This window comes from Xiphias gladius, chromosome 24 (genome assembly GCF_016859285.1).
Source record: "Xiphias gladius isolate SHS-SW01 ecotype Sanya breed wild chromosome 24, ASM1685928v1, whole genome shotgun sequence".
In the NCBI taxonomy this organism is placed as follows: domain Eukaryota; kingdom Metazoa; phylum Chordata; class Actinopteri; order Istiophoriformes; family Xiphiidae; genus Xiphias; species Xiphias gladius.
In genome coordinates this window covers 10,399,423-10,416,875 of record NC_053423.1, presented here as the reverse complement: position 1 = coordinate 10,416,875, position 17,453 = coordinate 10,399,423, and the positions used below count along the sequence as shown (strand labels likewise).

Here is a 17,453-nt window from a genome sequence, read left to right as displayed (position 1 = left end):
ACGTTTCTATTAGGTAAAGCTAACACACCTAAACCTTCTGTACTTGTTTTCATGCAACTGGATTTTTAAACACGTGCCTTTATAACAAAAGGAATCTGAATTGTGTTCCTGCAAAAGTCCTGCAGTGATATGGGGGGACCCCAGTTGACCATTCAGGAACATATCCCAAAAAAATGTCCTGGACCAGTCCTACAGAGTTCAGATGGAGGGCTGCTACAAACCCTTAGTTGGCTTGTGGTAACCCACCCCTAGTCCAGCTTGTGGAGAACACCCAGAGCTCTGACGAGGGCCCTCATCTCCCCCGTCCTGCGGAGGTGGACTATGTACCCTTGACCTGATGGAGCTACAGGCCTCGTCTTTATAGTGGGAAATCTCCGGTGAGCTGAGGGGTGAGGAAGGCATGTGAGGCTGTAATTGAAGGGCTGATGAGTTGGGGGTTGCAGGTGGAGTTGAGCTGGGGATAGCTGGGTACCCCAGCTGGAGATGCTGGGGTCTATGTGTGAGGGAGTCCATGTGGCGTGTTGCACCATGTTGCTGGGGGATTGTGAGGGGAGAGGAGGGCAATGACAAAGATGTGTCTGTCCAGATGGAGGGAGTCTGTGATGGTGAAGGGTAAGACTGAGGAGGGTTGGGATGGAGCAGGTATGTGTTGTGTGCCAGCGAGTAATGCGCTGGGCAGTCAACTGAAGGTGGTGGCACCGATGACATGAGGTTCTCCATGAGTTGAGCCATTCTCTTCATGACTCGTCCAAGGTCAGCCACTTCCCTGCCCAGGGTGCTCACCTGCAGACATAAAAATGTGTCTAAACATGAAAGAATACGTTCATGTCTTAAAATTGATACTTGCCCATGTGAACATTAAAATTGGTTTTTGCTTGCTGCAATTATTCCTCCTGCTCATAGTGGACATTAAAAGATCCCTTCCTAACATGCATCCACTGGAAGAGATGGAGGGCAAAGGCCACAGTTCTCTTTCTGTACAAAAATATGCTCCAAAGTTTATCTCAAGTTAATATGAGGCGTCAGCAGTCACCGATTCAGCAGGCTGTGTTATCTAATAGATAAATGGAATGTATTTTTTGCATGAAACAAGGACTGTGGATTTTGTCCCCGATCACTTACAACGGAAGCATTTTAGGTCGGGATCTCTTAAAGGGGAACTCCACGGATTTTAAACATAAAAGTGTTTTTAGAGGTCTTAGGGAGCACTACTGCATATGTGAAAAAACGTTGCATAAACCCTTTTATGATTCCAGATTGAGCAGCGTCAAGTCTGATGAGTCGGTGGGGTTTTGAAGACTACGAGTATGCAAATGAAAAAAGTATGCGGTTTGTGCTGTTAGAAAGAAGTGAGCTTACCAGATCTCTGTGGCCCGCTCCTCATCTTTTTCTTGATTATACATTAGCGACTACTAGTATAACACACCCAGATATTCGACCAACCTGTTGGCACCGTAGTTGCAATGTGGGTAATGTGGGCACCAGGTTTTAACAAAGAAAGAACAATGTGTGGAATAAGAAAGACAATGTCTTTGGGTCTGCTGCGCACATTTTGATATTTAAGAGAAACAAACAAAAAAACCATCAAACAAAAAAAACCCTTTCCTCCTTGAGTTCTGACAATTTTAGAATTAGCAATGCTAAATTGGGTTGGGGGGTACTATCTTAATGGTCAGTATGAACAGGAGGAATTATAACAGCAAGCAAAAACTGTTTCATTGTACATGTGGGTACCTATGTTTTAAGACAAAGACTGTGAACCTATCCTTAAAGGAAACTGCAAACAGAAAAAAGGCAGTAAGATAATTACATAAAAATAACTAATTTTTATAAAGCAGTTCACAATATGCTCCTTCTAACAGTAATTGATGATCCACACTTTCCACCTATTATCTGCTATAAGAAAGGGAAGAAGTTAAGTTCCTCATTTAGGCCATCCAGTATGCCTCTTGTTGCTTGAGGCGTTTCAGTCTGTTACCACCTTTTGCATCACAAATATGGCCTCTTGGCCTACAATTCTCAAAGTGGAGTCACTGACATGTAGTTGACTTTTCTGCTTATGTAATAAAGGCAAGCTTTCTAGGAAACACTTACTAATTACCGGGAACAAAAAGCCTCAGGATATACGGTACATCATTTGGTATTATCAGGTTAGTCATTTTGGGTCAGATTATTTCTGTCCCCTGCTTGCTGTTTTGCATGTAACATGGGGGGGGGGTGATTAGCTCTCTGCACATGTTGTGTCTACAGAGGGCACGGCCGTGCAGCTCTGCCAACGTGCCATCTGCTTCTGCCAGTCAAAGCTCTCATGACCATTCATCACACACATCACTGCTACTGGATGCACATCAGCCCTCAGCAGGGCACACAGCTCCAGGTGGGCACTGCTCTAGTCGCTGTGTGATTACGTCAAGAGGTAATCAGGCTGTGCGCATCAATATATTGTGATCATGACAGACCAAGTCAACCTGGGAGCTCGCTCTCAGTTACATGGATACACATTGTACAGCATACATACTTTACATAAAGTACATGTGTATATGGATTTTTTTATCCTCAATATGTACAAATATTAATTGTATTACCCAGACCTCAGTTAATAGTACAAATGCACATTTAATTGTATTTTTTGTAACTTTGATCTCCCATACTGAATCCCTGACCATAGCTTTAGGAGAACAAAATGTTATGTCGCCTCTTTCACAATTCTCCCATCTCTCCCATCTCTGGAGTGGCTGACAAAAGCCTGGCTCTAAACTCTGGCTCTGATAAAAATAGAAAAGCTGAGAGCGACAGGACAGTCCAATCTGACACGCTGTCAACATGATTCCAGTACTCTCACCTCAAAGACGACCATCAGACGAAGCAGCAGCAACGGCTGACCAGGACCCACTGCAGCTACAGGTACATGTTAAACTACAAATGTCGCTAATAACCACAGTGAATTAGGTTATGCTTATTCTTATGTTAACTTGACCAAGATTATAGTAGTTATACAAATCTTCTTAGTCTGAGTAACTCTTTCAGGACTATATTAAAGTACATAAATAGTCATTCAAACTGATTTAATGAGTAAATACTTTGCTATATGAGATGCCACCTGATCACTAAAATCCCAATTGTCCATTAAACTGCTTGGTTGATCATGCAATAAATAAATGCACTATACTCACTGTTTGGTTTGCTGCACCACATATACATGTTGCATACCTATTCACTTCAGTTTTGGATTGTTTACACTTAGTTATTTAAATTTGTGGTTTATATAAATACTTTAGCAAAGTTGAGCTCCATTTTTTTATTCCATCAAGTATTATTTTCTTTGCCTTAAAGTTGCACTTATACATATTTTTATTTTAACAATGGCTTAAATGACCATATTTAATGTGAAAGGGGTCATTCATAATGACCAACCTACAGATAATTGTCACCTGACTCTGTGGTTGCCCTCAGCTCGGCAGAACGTTTCAGTGTCTTTCAGCTCATTGTTTTGGTTTTAAGGCCTGCAACTTTAATGTTTTGTTTCAGTCTCAACACTCTCATCAACCTCTTTTCCAAAAAAATCGTCAGGCTGTTCCTGGCAAAAAAGCTCGGATAAATCTACTGTTCAATAACTGACCAGCACCAAACAGCAGACCGACTAAGTTAGCAACTAGCTTCTGAACATAGTGGAGCATTTAGCTACTAAACAGTCACATATTTCACTCAGGAATTGGTGGAGCCCTAAACAGAGCTAAAAGAATAGTGGCCAGAAACATGACTCCAAATGTAAACTACTATTACTCTGTATCTGTTTGCTAACAAATTTGCCACAAGAACTTTTTAACACGACAATGTGTCAGTGTTGTGTTAACAGATTGTTCCACTGCCCAAAGTGGCCAAAAAAACCCCCCAAAAAATTGTTATTGCTTCTTCAAAGTTTTTGTACAGTTATTAAATACTTTTTACTCAACTTTTTTGCTCATTGTTCATTTACTAAAGTAGGTCACCCCTGCTATACTTTAATGTGTGTATGCATGTTTCATTCTCAAGCCTGTGCGTGGTGTATGTGTGTATCATGTTGTAGCGTGTTTCTAGCCTCTTCTCATACTTAGTGTGATTACTCAGAGTTTTAAGGCAATGCTCTCAATGTTCAAGCTCTCCTGGATAGCTGTACATTATGATTTCCATGACATAGTGCAAAGGTTGCTGTGTTAGGCCTCTCTTTAATCCTATCGATGTGTTATGTGATGTGTTATATTATCTCCAGCTAGAATAAACCCTTAAGATGCATAGACAAAGCTTAAAGTCACAGGGCAAAGGTGAGAGTTCATGGATCAAGGCAGAGCTGGTCCATTGCTGCATTCACACAATTTGTAATTTGTTAAAATGTTGCCACTTCTGTTTGTTTCGCCGCAGAAGCAACACAGACATGAACCTTGTCAGTTTTTCAGATGGCCATATCTCATGTTTAAAATTGAAATTCATGTTTCGCTATTCAGAGGTGCTGTTGCTCATGAGCTTAGACAGACAAAAAGTGAAAACTGCACCCCCTGGTTTACCTTGGTAAACTGTGCAAAATGCTAGGTCTCAGAGGCCCTTGCTCTTTGATTTTGATTACAAAATTGGTGCTACAGTTGTTAATTATTGGATTGAAAAAAGAGATTACCTTCAATCTAGGTGCAACAGCAAAAATGTGAAACAGCAGTGGATCACTGGCTTGTTCTACATTGCACAACATATGAAATTGACCAGTATAAAGTACTGGGGAAGTCTGACCGATGGTCTGTATGTTACAGACTGGAAACTTAGCAAATGCCAGTGCGAATTAAAATAAATTTCAGTTTTCTTTAACAATAGATCCTTTTCTGCAAATAAACACATTTTGGTACCACCCTGCATGTGCCACATAACATACAATGCCCCCATTTGTCGTTTGTATTTGTATATGTGATTGTGTAGAGCAGATCCGGTTTAAACATTTCCCCCTTTACAGCTCCTATGTTGATTTGTTGTGGATGATTGCAAGAGAGGATTAACAACCCGCAAGACCATGCTGAGAGACTTCCTGTCAAACACTGGTAACCCACAGAGACAGGGAAAGGACATCAGAGCCAGTGTGTATGACTGTGAAGGTGCTGTGCCACAGTCCTTCACACTCCTCTCTTTTGTCTCTTCCTTTTTTGCCTTTTTTGGCCTTTGCTTTTTCTCCTTCCACTCTGTATTTTCCTCTTATTTCATGTTTCTTTTTCTGCTCATCCTACAGACTGAAGCCCAGCAGGAGGAGGCAAACACTCCTCCTCACCTGCCAAAAGTCTAATGTCAATTTAGCCACCCGCCAATCAAAACCATAGGATACAGCACGAGAGACCTTGTGTGTATGTACCTGTATGAACAGATTATTCCAAACTGGGTAATGGACCCCTAAGGTCTATAAAACATCCAAATACAGTATGATACTTGGGAATGCCACTGATAAGGCACAGCGGATCTATTAAGTCTTGGTGTAAAAAAAGACAAAAGAAACACTGTAGATCAGGATTTCCTAAGCCTTTTTTTAATATATATATATATTTTTTCTTTTTTTCTTTTTTCTTGGTTCATTATGTCTCTCAATCCTATCACCTGTTTCCTGCCTGACATGCTGACATAGCCATATGGCTTGTGCTTACCTGAGCCCACCTGTCTCCCTCTCTCTCTCTTTATCTCTCTCCCCTCTCTCACCACACAAAAACATATCCGTATACACAAATATTCCTACCTGCTGGTCAAGATGTCGCAGTTGTTCCCTGGTCTCTTCTGCTTTTGCTGCTAATTCTGCCGTGCTTATCTGCAGCATATCTGTGACACCAATGAACAAGTTACAAATCACTTCAAGCGCCAAACAAGAGGCACAAATGTGCCCCCAGCAGTTACTGCATCAAGGCAGCTGATAAATACTCTAGGAATTGACAAAGAGTGCAAATTCACATTAATCATCCTCATTATACAACAGTTCCTCAGAGCTTTGGATGTGAACCTTTCTCACTAGCCAGGATTTGGGAAGTTGGAGGGATTGTAAATGGAATGAGGTCGCATTTGAGAGGTAAGCTGGTGTGTAAGCTGTAGGATGGGAGGACCTGTGGCAGATGCTGAGGCACTGGTTGGTTCACTGATGGGACAACCCCGGGTGGCGGGGAAGGAGAAGGCCATGGAACTCTCTGTCCTCTCACTGTCTTCAGTACCGTCCACGATCCTGCAGGGGGAGAAAAGATTATGTGGTCATTGTTGGAGATTTAACAACATAATTAATATCAAATAAAAAAAAAATTACTAATTAAGATTAATAATAATAATATCCTGTTTGACACTATATCTCATCTTAGATATTGATTATTGTAATATTATGATATTCCTTAAACAATGTGGTTTCATGGTCTTAAAGGAATAGTTTGACAGTTTGGGGAAATGGTACCACTCACATCTGCATGCTGACTATGAAGCTGAAGCTTGCAGACAGCTAATTTAGTATATTTTAGAATAAAGACTGGAATTAGCACATTAAATCTCAGTTGTTTAATCTGTATAAAAACCAAAGTGTTAAAACAAAAATTTTTACTCTTACTACATCCTGTTATTTTTACACTTTTACTGTACACTAGCTAGTTTAGCTGTTAGCCTGTTTTCTAGTTTTTTTTGCTAAGCTAAGATAACCGTCTTCTAGTTGTATACTGCTGATTTAAAGTTACATTCAAGTTGTAGTGCTGTGTCCACGTGTCAGTTGTTCAGTTATGTCATTATTTGCCAAATAGATGTCAAAAAATATTTGTGAGTATTTTTATATCCAAATCCCTCTCTTCTCGCCTCCTGTAAAACATTATAATATTCCAGTAGTGATCTTGGATTCAAGGGCATGAATTGATCCATATTCACACAAATCCTAAAAATATCCAAACTGGGGTGAATAGTGGAGTGCTAGAGGTAAGTATTTGGATATTGGCAAAACCTTTACATTTTTAAAAGACCATGGTCCAGTTTATCCATTTCTCCGTCGTCCTCCCTCTCCTGATCAGACAACGTGGGCAAGGGATATGTGGGTGGTTGCCAGCAGTCTACCTTTGAGCGATCTGATTTAGGTCGCATCACGGAGGATAAAGAAGCTGTAAGTCCTGTTTCACTGCAACTACGTTTAGTAAAGTAAACAATGGAAGGTCATACAAATATTGTTTCTCACTTTTAACTCAGCCCTAGTTCGTACCACATGCACTGCGCTAAAGAATGACAATAATAGACATAACACACAGAGTCACAGAGATGCAGGCCTACTGAGGCAGACACACAGATCAATGGTGATCAAACTCACCTGGGGCTGAGGTTGCAAGGGTCTAAAGTGGTGAGAGTAATTTCCTGGATCTTCCTCCGAGACCTCTTGGAGCTCTGCCCCGTGGTCTTCTGGCTGGGTTGGCTCAGTAGAGACTTCCCATCGGCATCCCCGAGGCTCACTGCTCGGTTGCGCTCCGATGACAAAGACACAGACGTGGCCTCGTCCTCCTCCTCATCCTCATTGACTTCACGTTCTTCCTGATCCTCAATGATGGGTGGATAACCCTGAACCACTCGCCCGTTCTTTCTCACCCCTGACTGGGAATATGAAAGGAATTGTTGAAAGCAGCAACAAAACAATATTCACCTGTGAATTCGGGAAAATTTTCAAATATGGTCTCGGAGTGTGGATACTAACAGAACTTTTATAGATAACGTAACTATGAAAAAAGCAGAGAGCTGATGTAATCTGAAGCGTCAGCCTTGGTGATGACAAATTTAATAACCATAACCAACCATTTAACAACCAGCAATTCTGTGTATTCTGTGTCACAGCAGATGCTGCCATCCCCTCTTTTTCCTGCCTCCTCTAAAGATGCTGAACCTGTATTTTTACAGTTAATACCATGACCCTGAAATACACACAGGGGTCATTAATACATAAAGTATATGTGTACTAATGAATTTTAAATGCAAAGACCACAAGAGTCAGCTGGATTTAAGAGTGATAGCGTTGACCAAAAAGCCAGATCAACAGTTTTCTGTTCACATTAGTGAACTCTGAAATCTATTTAATAACCTGTGTCCTCTTTTGTCAAAGGTCTGCAGTTGTGGGAAATATGTTATGACGCTGATCAACTGTAAAATGAGAATACAGTGAGGTAACACCAGAATTAAGGTCCACAGTAACCTATTGATCAGCGGCCTCTGACCCAACTATCTCAGAGGAGAACAACACCAGCGTGAGGTTAATGGCTCCCGCGGCCCAATGGATTTTGCTGTAAAAATATTTGACTACAGATTATTAAATTTGTGTTATTTGTGCAGATTCTCAACAGTGAAAGAGCAGCTTGACAGCATGTAGAGCATATAATTGCCCTCTACTCTGGGTTAGCGGAGAATTAATGACTGCTAACACATTCTGTGCAGAATTGATCTTTCCCCTCCCTCAACCTCCCTACCGAAGGAAAAAAAAATTCTTCATCAGAATCATTAAGTCTAAAAGAGTGAGTGACTCCATTATCAGAGATGGAGGTCTACTGCTTGGTCTCACCCTGCAGACTTTTCATAGACCAGAAAAACTGATCTGCAGTTGAATGCGTTGATTTTTGTATCATCGTTTTCTGTTGTGGGCTGATTGAAACTGATTGCGGACGAGTATCATCAGACAAGTCTTTTGAGTTAATGGTACCTGTCTCAAAGTGGGGCATGTTGCCTTTCACTCGGTGTTTGTGTGTGTGTCAGTGCTTGTGGTACCTGAGTATCCAGAGCTGTTGTGGACAGTCTGGCCTTAACCTGGAAGAGAGCCAGAGAAGAAATACACAGTAAATGAACTGCAGGGAAGAGCAATCAAGATGTGGCTTTTCTTTTCTCAGCTTTAATTTCCAGAGAAGCTATTTCAAAAGGCTCAGCAGTGAATTATTTTCTAAAGTGAGTGCAAGAAAATAACACATGACCGTATGGCTTGCGGTGATGCAATGATGGTAAATTAATCATCTTAATACACTGATACACAATATGATGTGCTCATATACAGTACAGTAATGTCCAAACAGCAATCTCAACATCTCAGCCACAAACACACCCTTCCACACACCTCCTGCCTCCTTCCCTCTGTGGTTTGGGCTGGCACTCCGCACATTAGCTTCACCTAAAAGCCCTGCCACAGGTAGTGTGAGTATGTGCATATGTGTGTGTGTGTGTGTGTGTGTGTGTGTGTGTGTGTGTGTGTGTGTGTGTGTGTGTGTGTGTGTGTGTGTGTGTGTGAAGTGGGCCAATGGTGTTTGGGCAGGGGAGGCAGAAACACCTGACTGTAATTACAGCAGCAGAGCTCCTCCAAGTACCAGGCCTATTTTTGCCCACTTTCTCTCTCTCACACACACTAACTCACACTAACACACATACACATTTCTGATTTCAAAGCTTTTCCCCTCCTGCTTTTTCCAGCTGTTCTCAAAGTCCAATTCTGTCCCTCCAAACTCCAGCGCCTCTTGCTTCCTCTTTCCTCTCACTCAACCTATGAGTCATTCTCACACATTATTACATTACCTTAATATATCATAAAGAGAAACTGGCAAGTCTGGATAAAGTGCTTGTCTTGCACTGCACTGCTGTGAGTTATACTCAGGGCGAGTAAATTTCAAATTTTTTTTAATACAAACAAAAAAAAAAATACAGAAAGTTTTATGGGTTTATTTACACTATTGAAACAAAAGGGAAAATCAGAAAAAAAAACAATATAAAAATTTGAGTGCAAAATATGATTTTAGAAGTACAATTTCAAGTACAAACACTCATGAGTACAACCATTTATTGTTCTTATTTTAGTCCCTTTGAGACACATAGATGTGCAATCATTTGCACTTCCTTCCCATTTGGCTCTCCACCTTCTATTACTGGAAGCTTACTGTGAATTGTCAACATCACGAGAAGACTTCATTAATGGAAACATTGATCACAAGAGCAGGAAACATTATCATTTGAGTGCATGGGATCTTTGAATTGGGTTGAAAGTCGGTTTAAAACTGCTACTAAAAATTTGAAATGAAATCAGGATCTGAGAAAATTTCTTAAAAATCCCCTCCCCTCCTGTTGTAAGACATATAGAAATATATTGCTTTGAATGATGATTTGTGTCTGATATGGTTTCCCACAAAAAAGTTAAATTGTCTGGTTGAAAATTCTTATAAGCACGTCTACTGCTGCACTGGAAGTTTCCATATCACAAATATGTTAGTGCTATATTGCACCATAATTGGCTTACAAAGTAGTTTTGATGTCACAAAATCATAACATGCACAAGTGTGAAACTCAGATTTAAGGCGAGCAAAGAGAAACTTTCCTCCTTCGGCAGATGAATGTGAAAACAGCCTTCTCATGTCAAATTCTGCACATACTGTATATCAGTCTGCACAATGAAATTGAAACATCCAAAACTACCATAAAAAAACCCACATTTTCCTGCGGGGGGACTTCAAAACAAATTTGGATGGACTCACGTGTGTCTCATGTCCCTCCCTCAGGTTGTACGTGAGGTCCTGTTGGATGTCCTGGACGAAGTTGTAGGAGTATTCAGGGTAAAGGTCCAACACCTCATACAGCCCCCTCAGGTTGATACACTGCAGGTCACAATAGGTCAGGGCTTTCACGTCCGCATTGGTTTTTATCACCCGGTCGTCTAAGGACAGGTTCGCCCCAATCAGGTCACCTTTACCTGCTCACAGAGAGATATGGATGCAGGGGGTGAGAAACAGGGTCACAGCATAATGTTTACACGCTGGTAAAAGGGCTCGAAGATGCTGACTGTAGAGTCTCTAATTCAAACGCTGCAACATCAGATCTTCCATTGATTGAAGAGGAGGGAGTGTGATGCCGAGGCATTAGGAAGACCACCTGTGTATTTTCAAGCCCTCATGTCAGCAAGCATCTGTGCTGCTAATGAGTCTGTAAGCTAGTTCCTACCATCTCCAGAGGTGCTGTTCTGCATTTGACTCTGCACTCTGATCTCACTCTGGAGTCACAAAGCAAAAAACAGAAATTGTAAGTCATAAGTTGTGACTAAAGAAGGTCAAAGATCTGTCACTTTCTATCAAGACAGCTAACAGCAAAAGCTACCATTACTAATTTAGTTATCCTCTGACCACTATGATTGAAAGTGTGGTTTGAATCTGTGTCTTTTAACCAGGTCCGGGGAGCCACAACTGAGGCCAACACGAGGGAGTTAAACTGGCATCAAAACTGTCATTTCACCTTCTTTTAACATCACTGTAATTTAGGCTTTTGCCAACTGTGGCTGTTGGCAACTCTGCTTCATCTACCTCTTGCAGCTCCTCTCACCAGACCTCAAACCAAAGGCCAGCAAGACAACATCTCTTGCTAATTAAATGCTGCCACTTACTTGTCAGGGGATGTTAGAATTAAAAAGTTAAGAGCACAACCGGTCATCTGTGAATGCATTGACTTTTTAGACCACAAAGTGAGAACTTTATTAAACAGAGGAGATGAAGCTTGAGATAGTTTGAAAGCTAATCACTAACGACTCAGTAATGCCAAACAGCAACAAGTTTAAAGAGACAGCGAATAAACAGAGCAGCACAGTTTATAGTCTGTGGTTATTATTTATGAAACATAATCATTCTCACCGCCTTTATTAAACTTTAGGATTTGAGTGAAGCGGCTCTGACAGCTGTTTCCTGTTCATTTGATACATACAGGACAAAGCTAAGTACCCCGTTAGTGTTAATATCCCTTAAGCAGTGATAAAATATTCATTATGGTCATTGTGAACTGTGAACGCTGTGCGACTGAGCCGCAGCTGATGGAGCAGCAGTCGTGACTGTTCTTACTCTCCTCCTCTCTGACTCTTTCTCAGTCCACTCCTTCGCCTCATTATTTCAGCCATTACTTCTCTCCCTCCCTCTCTCTTTCACTCTTTCTGTTCCTAGATTTCTCATTCCTGCTATATAAAAACCCTTCGTCATTGTCTTCTCCTTCCTATTATCTGCCACCCTGTCTGTATTTCTCCTCTCTGTCCTCTCTGTTGTCTTTCAGTTTCTTCTTGCTGCCTCTTTTCTTTCTCTTCCCCTCTCTGTTCAGTTTCTTTCCTTCTCTTTTCCCATTATTCCTGTTTTCTTCTGTTTTCCTTCCTTTTTTCATCCTCGTCAACTTTCCTACATTTCCTTCTTTGTGTTTTCTGTCCTCTCTTATGTTCCTCATCTCTGTTTTCATTACTTTCCTCCTTCCTTATTTGATTCCTATTTTCCATCTTCCCTGCTCCCTTCCTTCTTTTTTCTTCTTCCATATTTTTTTCTACCTCCATTCCTGTATTCCTTTACTCCTTCTTTATTTTTAACCTGTTTTCTTTCCGTCTTTTCTTCCTCCCTTCTGTTTTTGGTGCCCCCCTCCACCACTTTTCCCTTCCTATCAATATTTCTTAATTTCTTCCTTTTTCCCTGTTTCCTTCCTTCCTTCTTACAACTTGTTCCCTTCTTTTCCTCTCATCCCTTTTTTCCTTCTTCCTATCGGCGTTTTTGCCTTTTTTCCCTGTTTTCATTCCATCTTTTCATCTTTCCATTTCTCCATATCTCCATTTTATTTTCTTCTGTCCTTTATTCCCCCCTGCTCAGCTGTTGTTTCAGATCTTCAACCAAACACATTCTCTTTCTTTCTTCTGTCCATCAACCTCACTTTCTCCTCATGCTCTCTTCCTCTCACCATGGTCTCTCACAATCTCCCATTTTCTATTACGTGGTACGGAGCTGTTGCTGCAGACTTGTGCTGTGACAAGGAAGAAGGGGATGGAGAGAGACACACGTAGAAAGAGAAATAGAGCGAGGGGAGCTTTTTTCTCCTTCAGTCAGACACTCAATGTCAGCCTGACCTTCTGCACAGTCAGCAGGCAAGCAGAGAACCAATGCTCTCCGCCTGTCAAGCCTACACACGCATATGCACCCACCCACCCACGCGCGCACACACATGCCTTTCTGTGCCTCAGTAAACAATTCCACCTACTCAGTACACACATGCCCAAGCACACACAAACTTTCCTCAGGAGGACTGTTTGCATGCAGGTTCTGAGACAAACAACAGGTAGACACACACACACACACACACACACACACACACACACACACACACACACACACACACACACACACACACACACACACACACACACTCACACACACATAAACACAAAAATCACAGAAATTTTAAGTACCGCGCCAAAGTGATGGATGAAGTTTTAGATTCAGATCTTTAACTCGCTTCTCTTACTGACTCACTCACACACATTTTCCTGGCACATACACATAACTCTGTGTCATGAAGGTCAGAAAGAAAAAGTCATTAAGGTCACTCAGGACAAGAGGTTGTGTTACACGGCAGATGTGCGTGATTGGGAATACAGATAGACTGAGCTCTGTTTCTATCTTCTTTCAGATTTATTCTACACACTGAGACGTGAATGATATCGATAGTGATTTTCACCATAGATCCAAACTTACACACAGTTCACACAGTTTGTGAGCATTTCCCAGCATTTTGCTTAGGAAATTCTCCAGCACTCACAAGCAGGTGCAAATTTGTGCAGATCTATTGAAAGAAATGTGATGGTGACGAAAGAAAATAACCATCTGTCCATCTGAGCTCCACTGAATTAGTTCCAAAACCATTTCAGCAAGTGACTTTTTTACAAAAAGATACCAGAAAAATAAGTGTGTCTATATACATTTCATTGTTGAATGTCGAAGACAACAGTCAAACAAATACCATCTACACTTTCGACCTGCTGTGGACTACAAATCTTCTGGACCACTTCTGGGTCAGTTTGCTCTCCAGAGGTGGTCTGTCACTGGTTGTGATGGCTGTTTTTTTTTTTTTACAACAAGCAGAATTTTCTTTATATAAGTTATATAAGTCCTCTTATATAAGTTAATCAATTTTACCTTTAATTAGAACTGCATTAGTAGCACAACAGTGTCTATAAAAATAATAATAATTATTATAATTTATAAAAAAACCCACCAAATATCTTTTCTTTGTTTGAGCTGTATTGAAGATTTAGCAAATTTTTTGGAATCTTCCTCCTTTATTAATGAGTAGCCAATTTCTTTTTTAGCATCACTACATGTTAGTTTTGTGGAATTGCTGTTTTCAGGCCCCCCCCCTCCACTTTTTAATCATTCTGTTTCTGATGTAGAATGTACAGGGAGCAATGCTGGCAGCTGATGTTGTAATTAATTGCTACCTCAGCAAATCAAACATTAATTTATAACTGCAAATAAAAAAACATACAAATTTGGCCTGGGTGCCATATACAGACTGATTTAAAATACTTACAAGGGACAGGGCTGGACAGTGCTTAACTGCCCTAGACTAGATGGAACTGAAATAACCTGACCCTAGTGAATTGGACTGATGAAATGAGCTGGGCTGAACTGGACAGCACAGATTAACATAGACAGGACTGAATTACAATGCTATAGAATAGACTTGACCGTACTAAGCTGGACATCACTGGACTGCGGTAGTTTAACCTAATGGAATCGCACAATCATGGATTGCCCTGAATGGATAACTGGTTACTAATTCAATACAGTTAGCAGTGGCCGAATGTAAGTGTCTGCTTCAACATCTGCCTATCAGCTCTGCTCAAATTCACTGGACCAGCCAAAATTTATTACAACTGTTATGTCACCAACATCAAGCAAAGCTTTGAAAATTAAGAATCCAGCTCCCCCATTCTATATCCCCAGCTATAGCCAAGTCATTCTTTGGTTCTGACTGCTAGAACATATTGTTTAAAAAAAGGCCTCTAACGAGAGTTGATTTTTTTTTTTAACGAGAATGAGCTGTAGCCTTAAGGAAACTGTAATATTACCATTTCTAAACAATAAGCTTATTTACAGGACCCAGCTTTATCACAATGAACTGCACAGAGCTTTATTATGAAGCTTGCTGCGGGGAGTTTCTTTGTAAAACTACAAAAATGGCACAAAGGGATTTTTGGTTCTGTCTTCTCACGACCAACCCCTTTACTCATCCCATTATCGTACCCAGGATGGCTAGCACCATGCCATCTTTCAGAACCTCCATGGACCCCGAGCAGACAAAGAAGATGGCCTGGAGTGCGTCACCCTGTCGGAGGAGATACTCCCCCGGAGCGCAGAAGGAGGTCTTGATGTGCAGAGACAGGGAGCGCAGGCAGCCACGACTGGCAGAGGCAAACAACGACAGCTCCAGGATCTCCTTGTTAAGGTGCATGGTGATGTCAGATCGCAGCTCGTCCGGGAAGTCCTTCAGCAGCTGTGGAGATGATGCGGGGGAGTAAATCGGAGAATGAGACAGCGAGCGTGAGAGAGAGAGAGAGAGAGAGAGAGAGAGAGAGAGAGGAGGAGGCAGGCAAGAGTGAGAGAGAGCATGTCAGCTGCGAAAATATCTCATTAAACTTAAATATCTCATCAAATTCCTAGCCTTGGTTTCCTTTGATTTGATTCTTAAGCTATTGTACTACAGGAAACATTAATGTCAAGTCAAGTGAAGTTTATTTGCATAGCCCAAAATCAATAGTTTGCCTCAGAGGGTTTTAAAATTTGTAGAACAGATGGAGAACCAACTCCAAAAATATTCAGAGAATTATTATATATGTAACACTTAATTACCAGTCAGTCAATAAACAAAAATAGTGTGTTTAGTTTTCTGTGTGATGGTGAATATAATACATCTAAGAACTAGTCTACAACACTGATATCAACTTATTGATGGACCCTCAGAAGAAACATCTGCCTAATGTGATAAAATACATAATGAATAACTAATATTACCTATAGACTACTGTATAAATCAACACAATATACACAATTGCTGCGCGCAACATAAACACACAAATACAATCGGGAATATCCCTGACGCTGTTTGAAAATATCAAAAAACTGCATGTAATTTATTTGCCTGTCTCCTTGTCAGGACAAAGATCTGGAGCTGACCATCACACAGAGTCAATCAATGAGTCATCAGAGCCAGGCTGAGTTTAATCAACAGGCCCATCTATAATTCATCTGTCTGGGATTCATCATCATCATTCCATCTAAGCGCTGGTATGGGCTCTGACAGCTGTCTTGCAGGCATTGACAGCCTGGGGGGATGAGCTGCTATTAGACTACTGACTGGTTGTCTCTGTTTCCCTGGGCTTGTCAAGAAAAGGTGCTGTTCACCAACCTTTTCTGTTTGTGTTTTCTCTAAGCTGTCCTTATGCCACATTGGCAAACTCAGCTCTGTCTCCACCTGTCTCCAGTTTTTGATTTCTGGCATTTAGCTGACTTTTCTGTCTGGCACAACCTGCAATAGGTGTCACCATAACATAAACTTAAATTCCAAGATCATCAACATTACATACTCCACTAATATCTAATGTCTCCTTAGAACAACAGTATAAGAAGTACTCAGATTATTTATGTCCTTTAGGTAAAAATAGTAACAGTGTAATAATACAATAATAATTACAATTCAGAGTCCTGCATTAAATATATATTATACACCAAGTTTTTGAAACTGTTAACTAAAGCTCTCAAATCAATGTAGTGGCGCAAAAAGTCCAATATTTCCCTTTAAAAAGTAGCAAAATAGAAGAATGCAATAACATAAAGTTGAAACAAACAGTCAAGTAAGGCACAAGTAAATCAAAAAATGTCCTTAAGTACAATGCTTGAGTGAATATACCCCAGTCTATGTGTGTTGACATGGACATGCAATCATGTCGCCTAGATTCTCCACATCTCAAATTTCTACATTCCTTGAACTTCGCAAGTTACATGAGTTTGACATAAACTACAAGCAGCCTAGAAAAGGGTCTGCAACGATTTACACCCCTGAATCTCAATGTTGCAAAATATCTTCTCATCCACAAATGACCATGTAAAACAGAAAAGTCATGTCTTTCTCTGTCACTTCTTAATTTTTTGTTCTTGCCCCCTGTCCTCTCCTTGTTAGTCAGTGCTGAGGAAAACAAAATCTTCTGACGATGTGGGGGATTATGTAGTATCCATCGTATTACCATTGTTATGATGAATTTAAATGTGGTCGATATGTGAGGAGCAAGAAATATATTATGTGATCTTTCAAATGAAGAGTTGATCCCTATATGCTGTGCTTTTGGATGTCATAATATAAGTCCCAAAAACACTTCAAACTGAATCAGATTGCCCTCATTTTGTACCTCATTACAGTCGATGCCGTTGTTGACTGACCAGGTTGTCTGAAAATACTCCAACATTCGCTGCTTGAGGCTCTGTGGCAGATGATGGACGCGTATGAAGTCCTTGAGGTCTTTGGTTCTGGTGTGATACTGGGACCAGCGTGAGTACATCCTCTGGATAATGGCTGTCACATTACCAAAGACCAAGGCATGCATCAGTGCTGCATGGAAGAGGAGGAAGAGGAGGAGAGGAAGGGAC

At 40.9% G+C, this 17,453-nt stretch overlaps 1 protein-coding gene across 1 annotated transcript in view; it reads right to left on the bottom strand.

Moving 5' to 3' along the window:
* Window positions 1-213: 213 nt before the first annotated feature.
* kcnh8 (potassium voltage-gated channel, subfamily H (eag-related), member 8) overlaps window positions 214-17,453 on the bottom strand; it is a 47,307-nt gene continuing 30,067 nt past the window's right edge. Inside the window, exons 9-16 of the mRNA XM_040121853.1 lie at window positions 17,216-17,415; window positions 15,057-15,306; window positions 10,500-10,714; window positions 8,758-8,796; window positions 7,322-7,599; window positions 6,099-6,214; window positions 5,741-5,820; window positions 214-783 (exon numbers count right to left, since the gene is read on the bottom strand). Of these exons, the coding sequence (XP_039977787.1) occupies window positions 214-783; window positions 5,741-5,820; window positions 6,099-6,214; window positions 7,322-7,599; window positions 8,758-8,796; window positions 10,500-10,714; window positions 15,057-15,306; window positions 17,216-17,415 (1,748 nt within the window). The remainder of the gene's footprint in view (window positions 784-5,740; window positions 5,821-6,098; window positions 6,215-7,321; window positions 7,600-8,757; window positions 8,797-10,499; window positions 10,715-15,056; window positions 15,307-17,215; window positions 17,416-17,453) is intronic.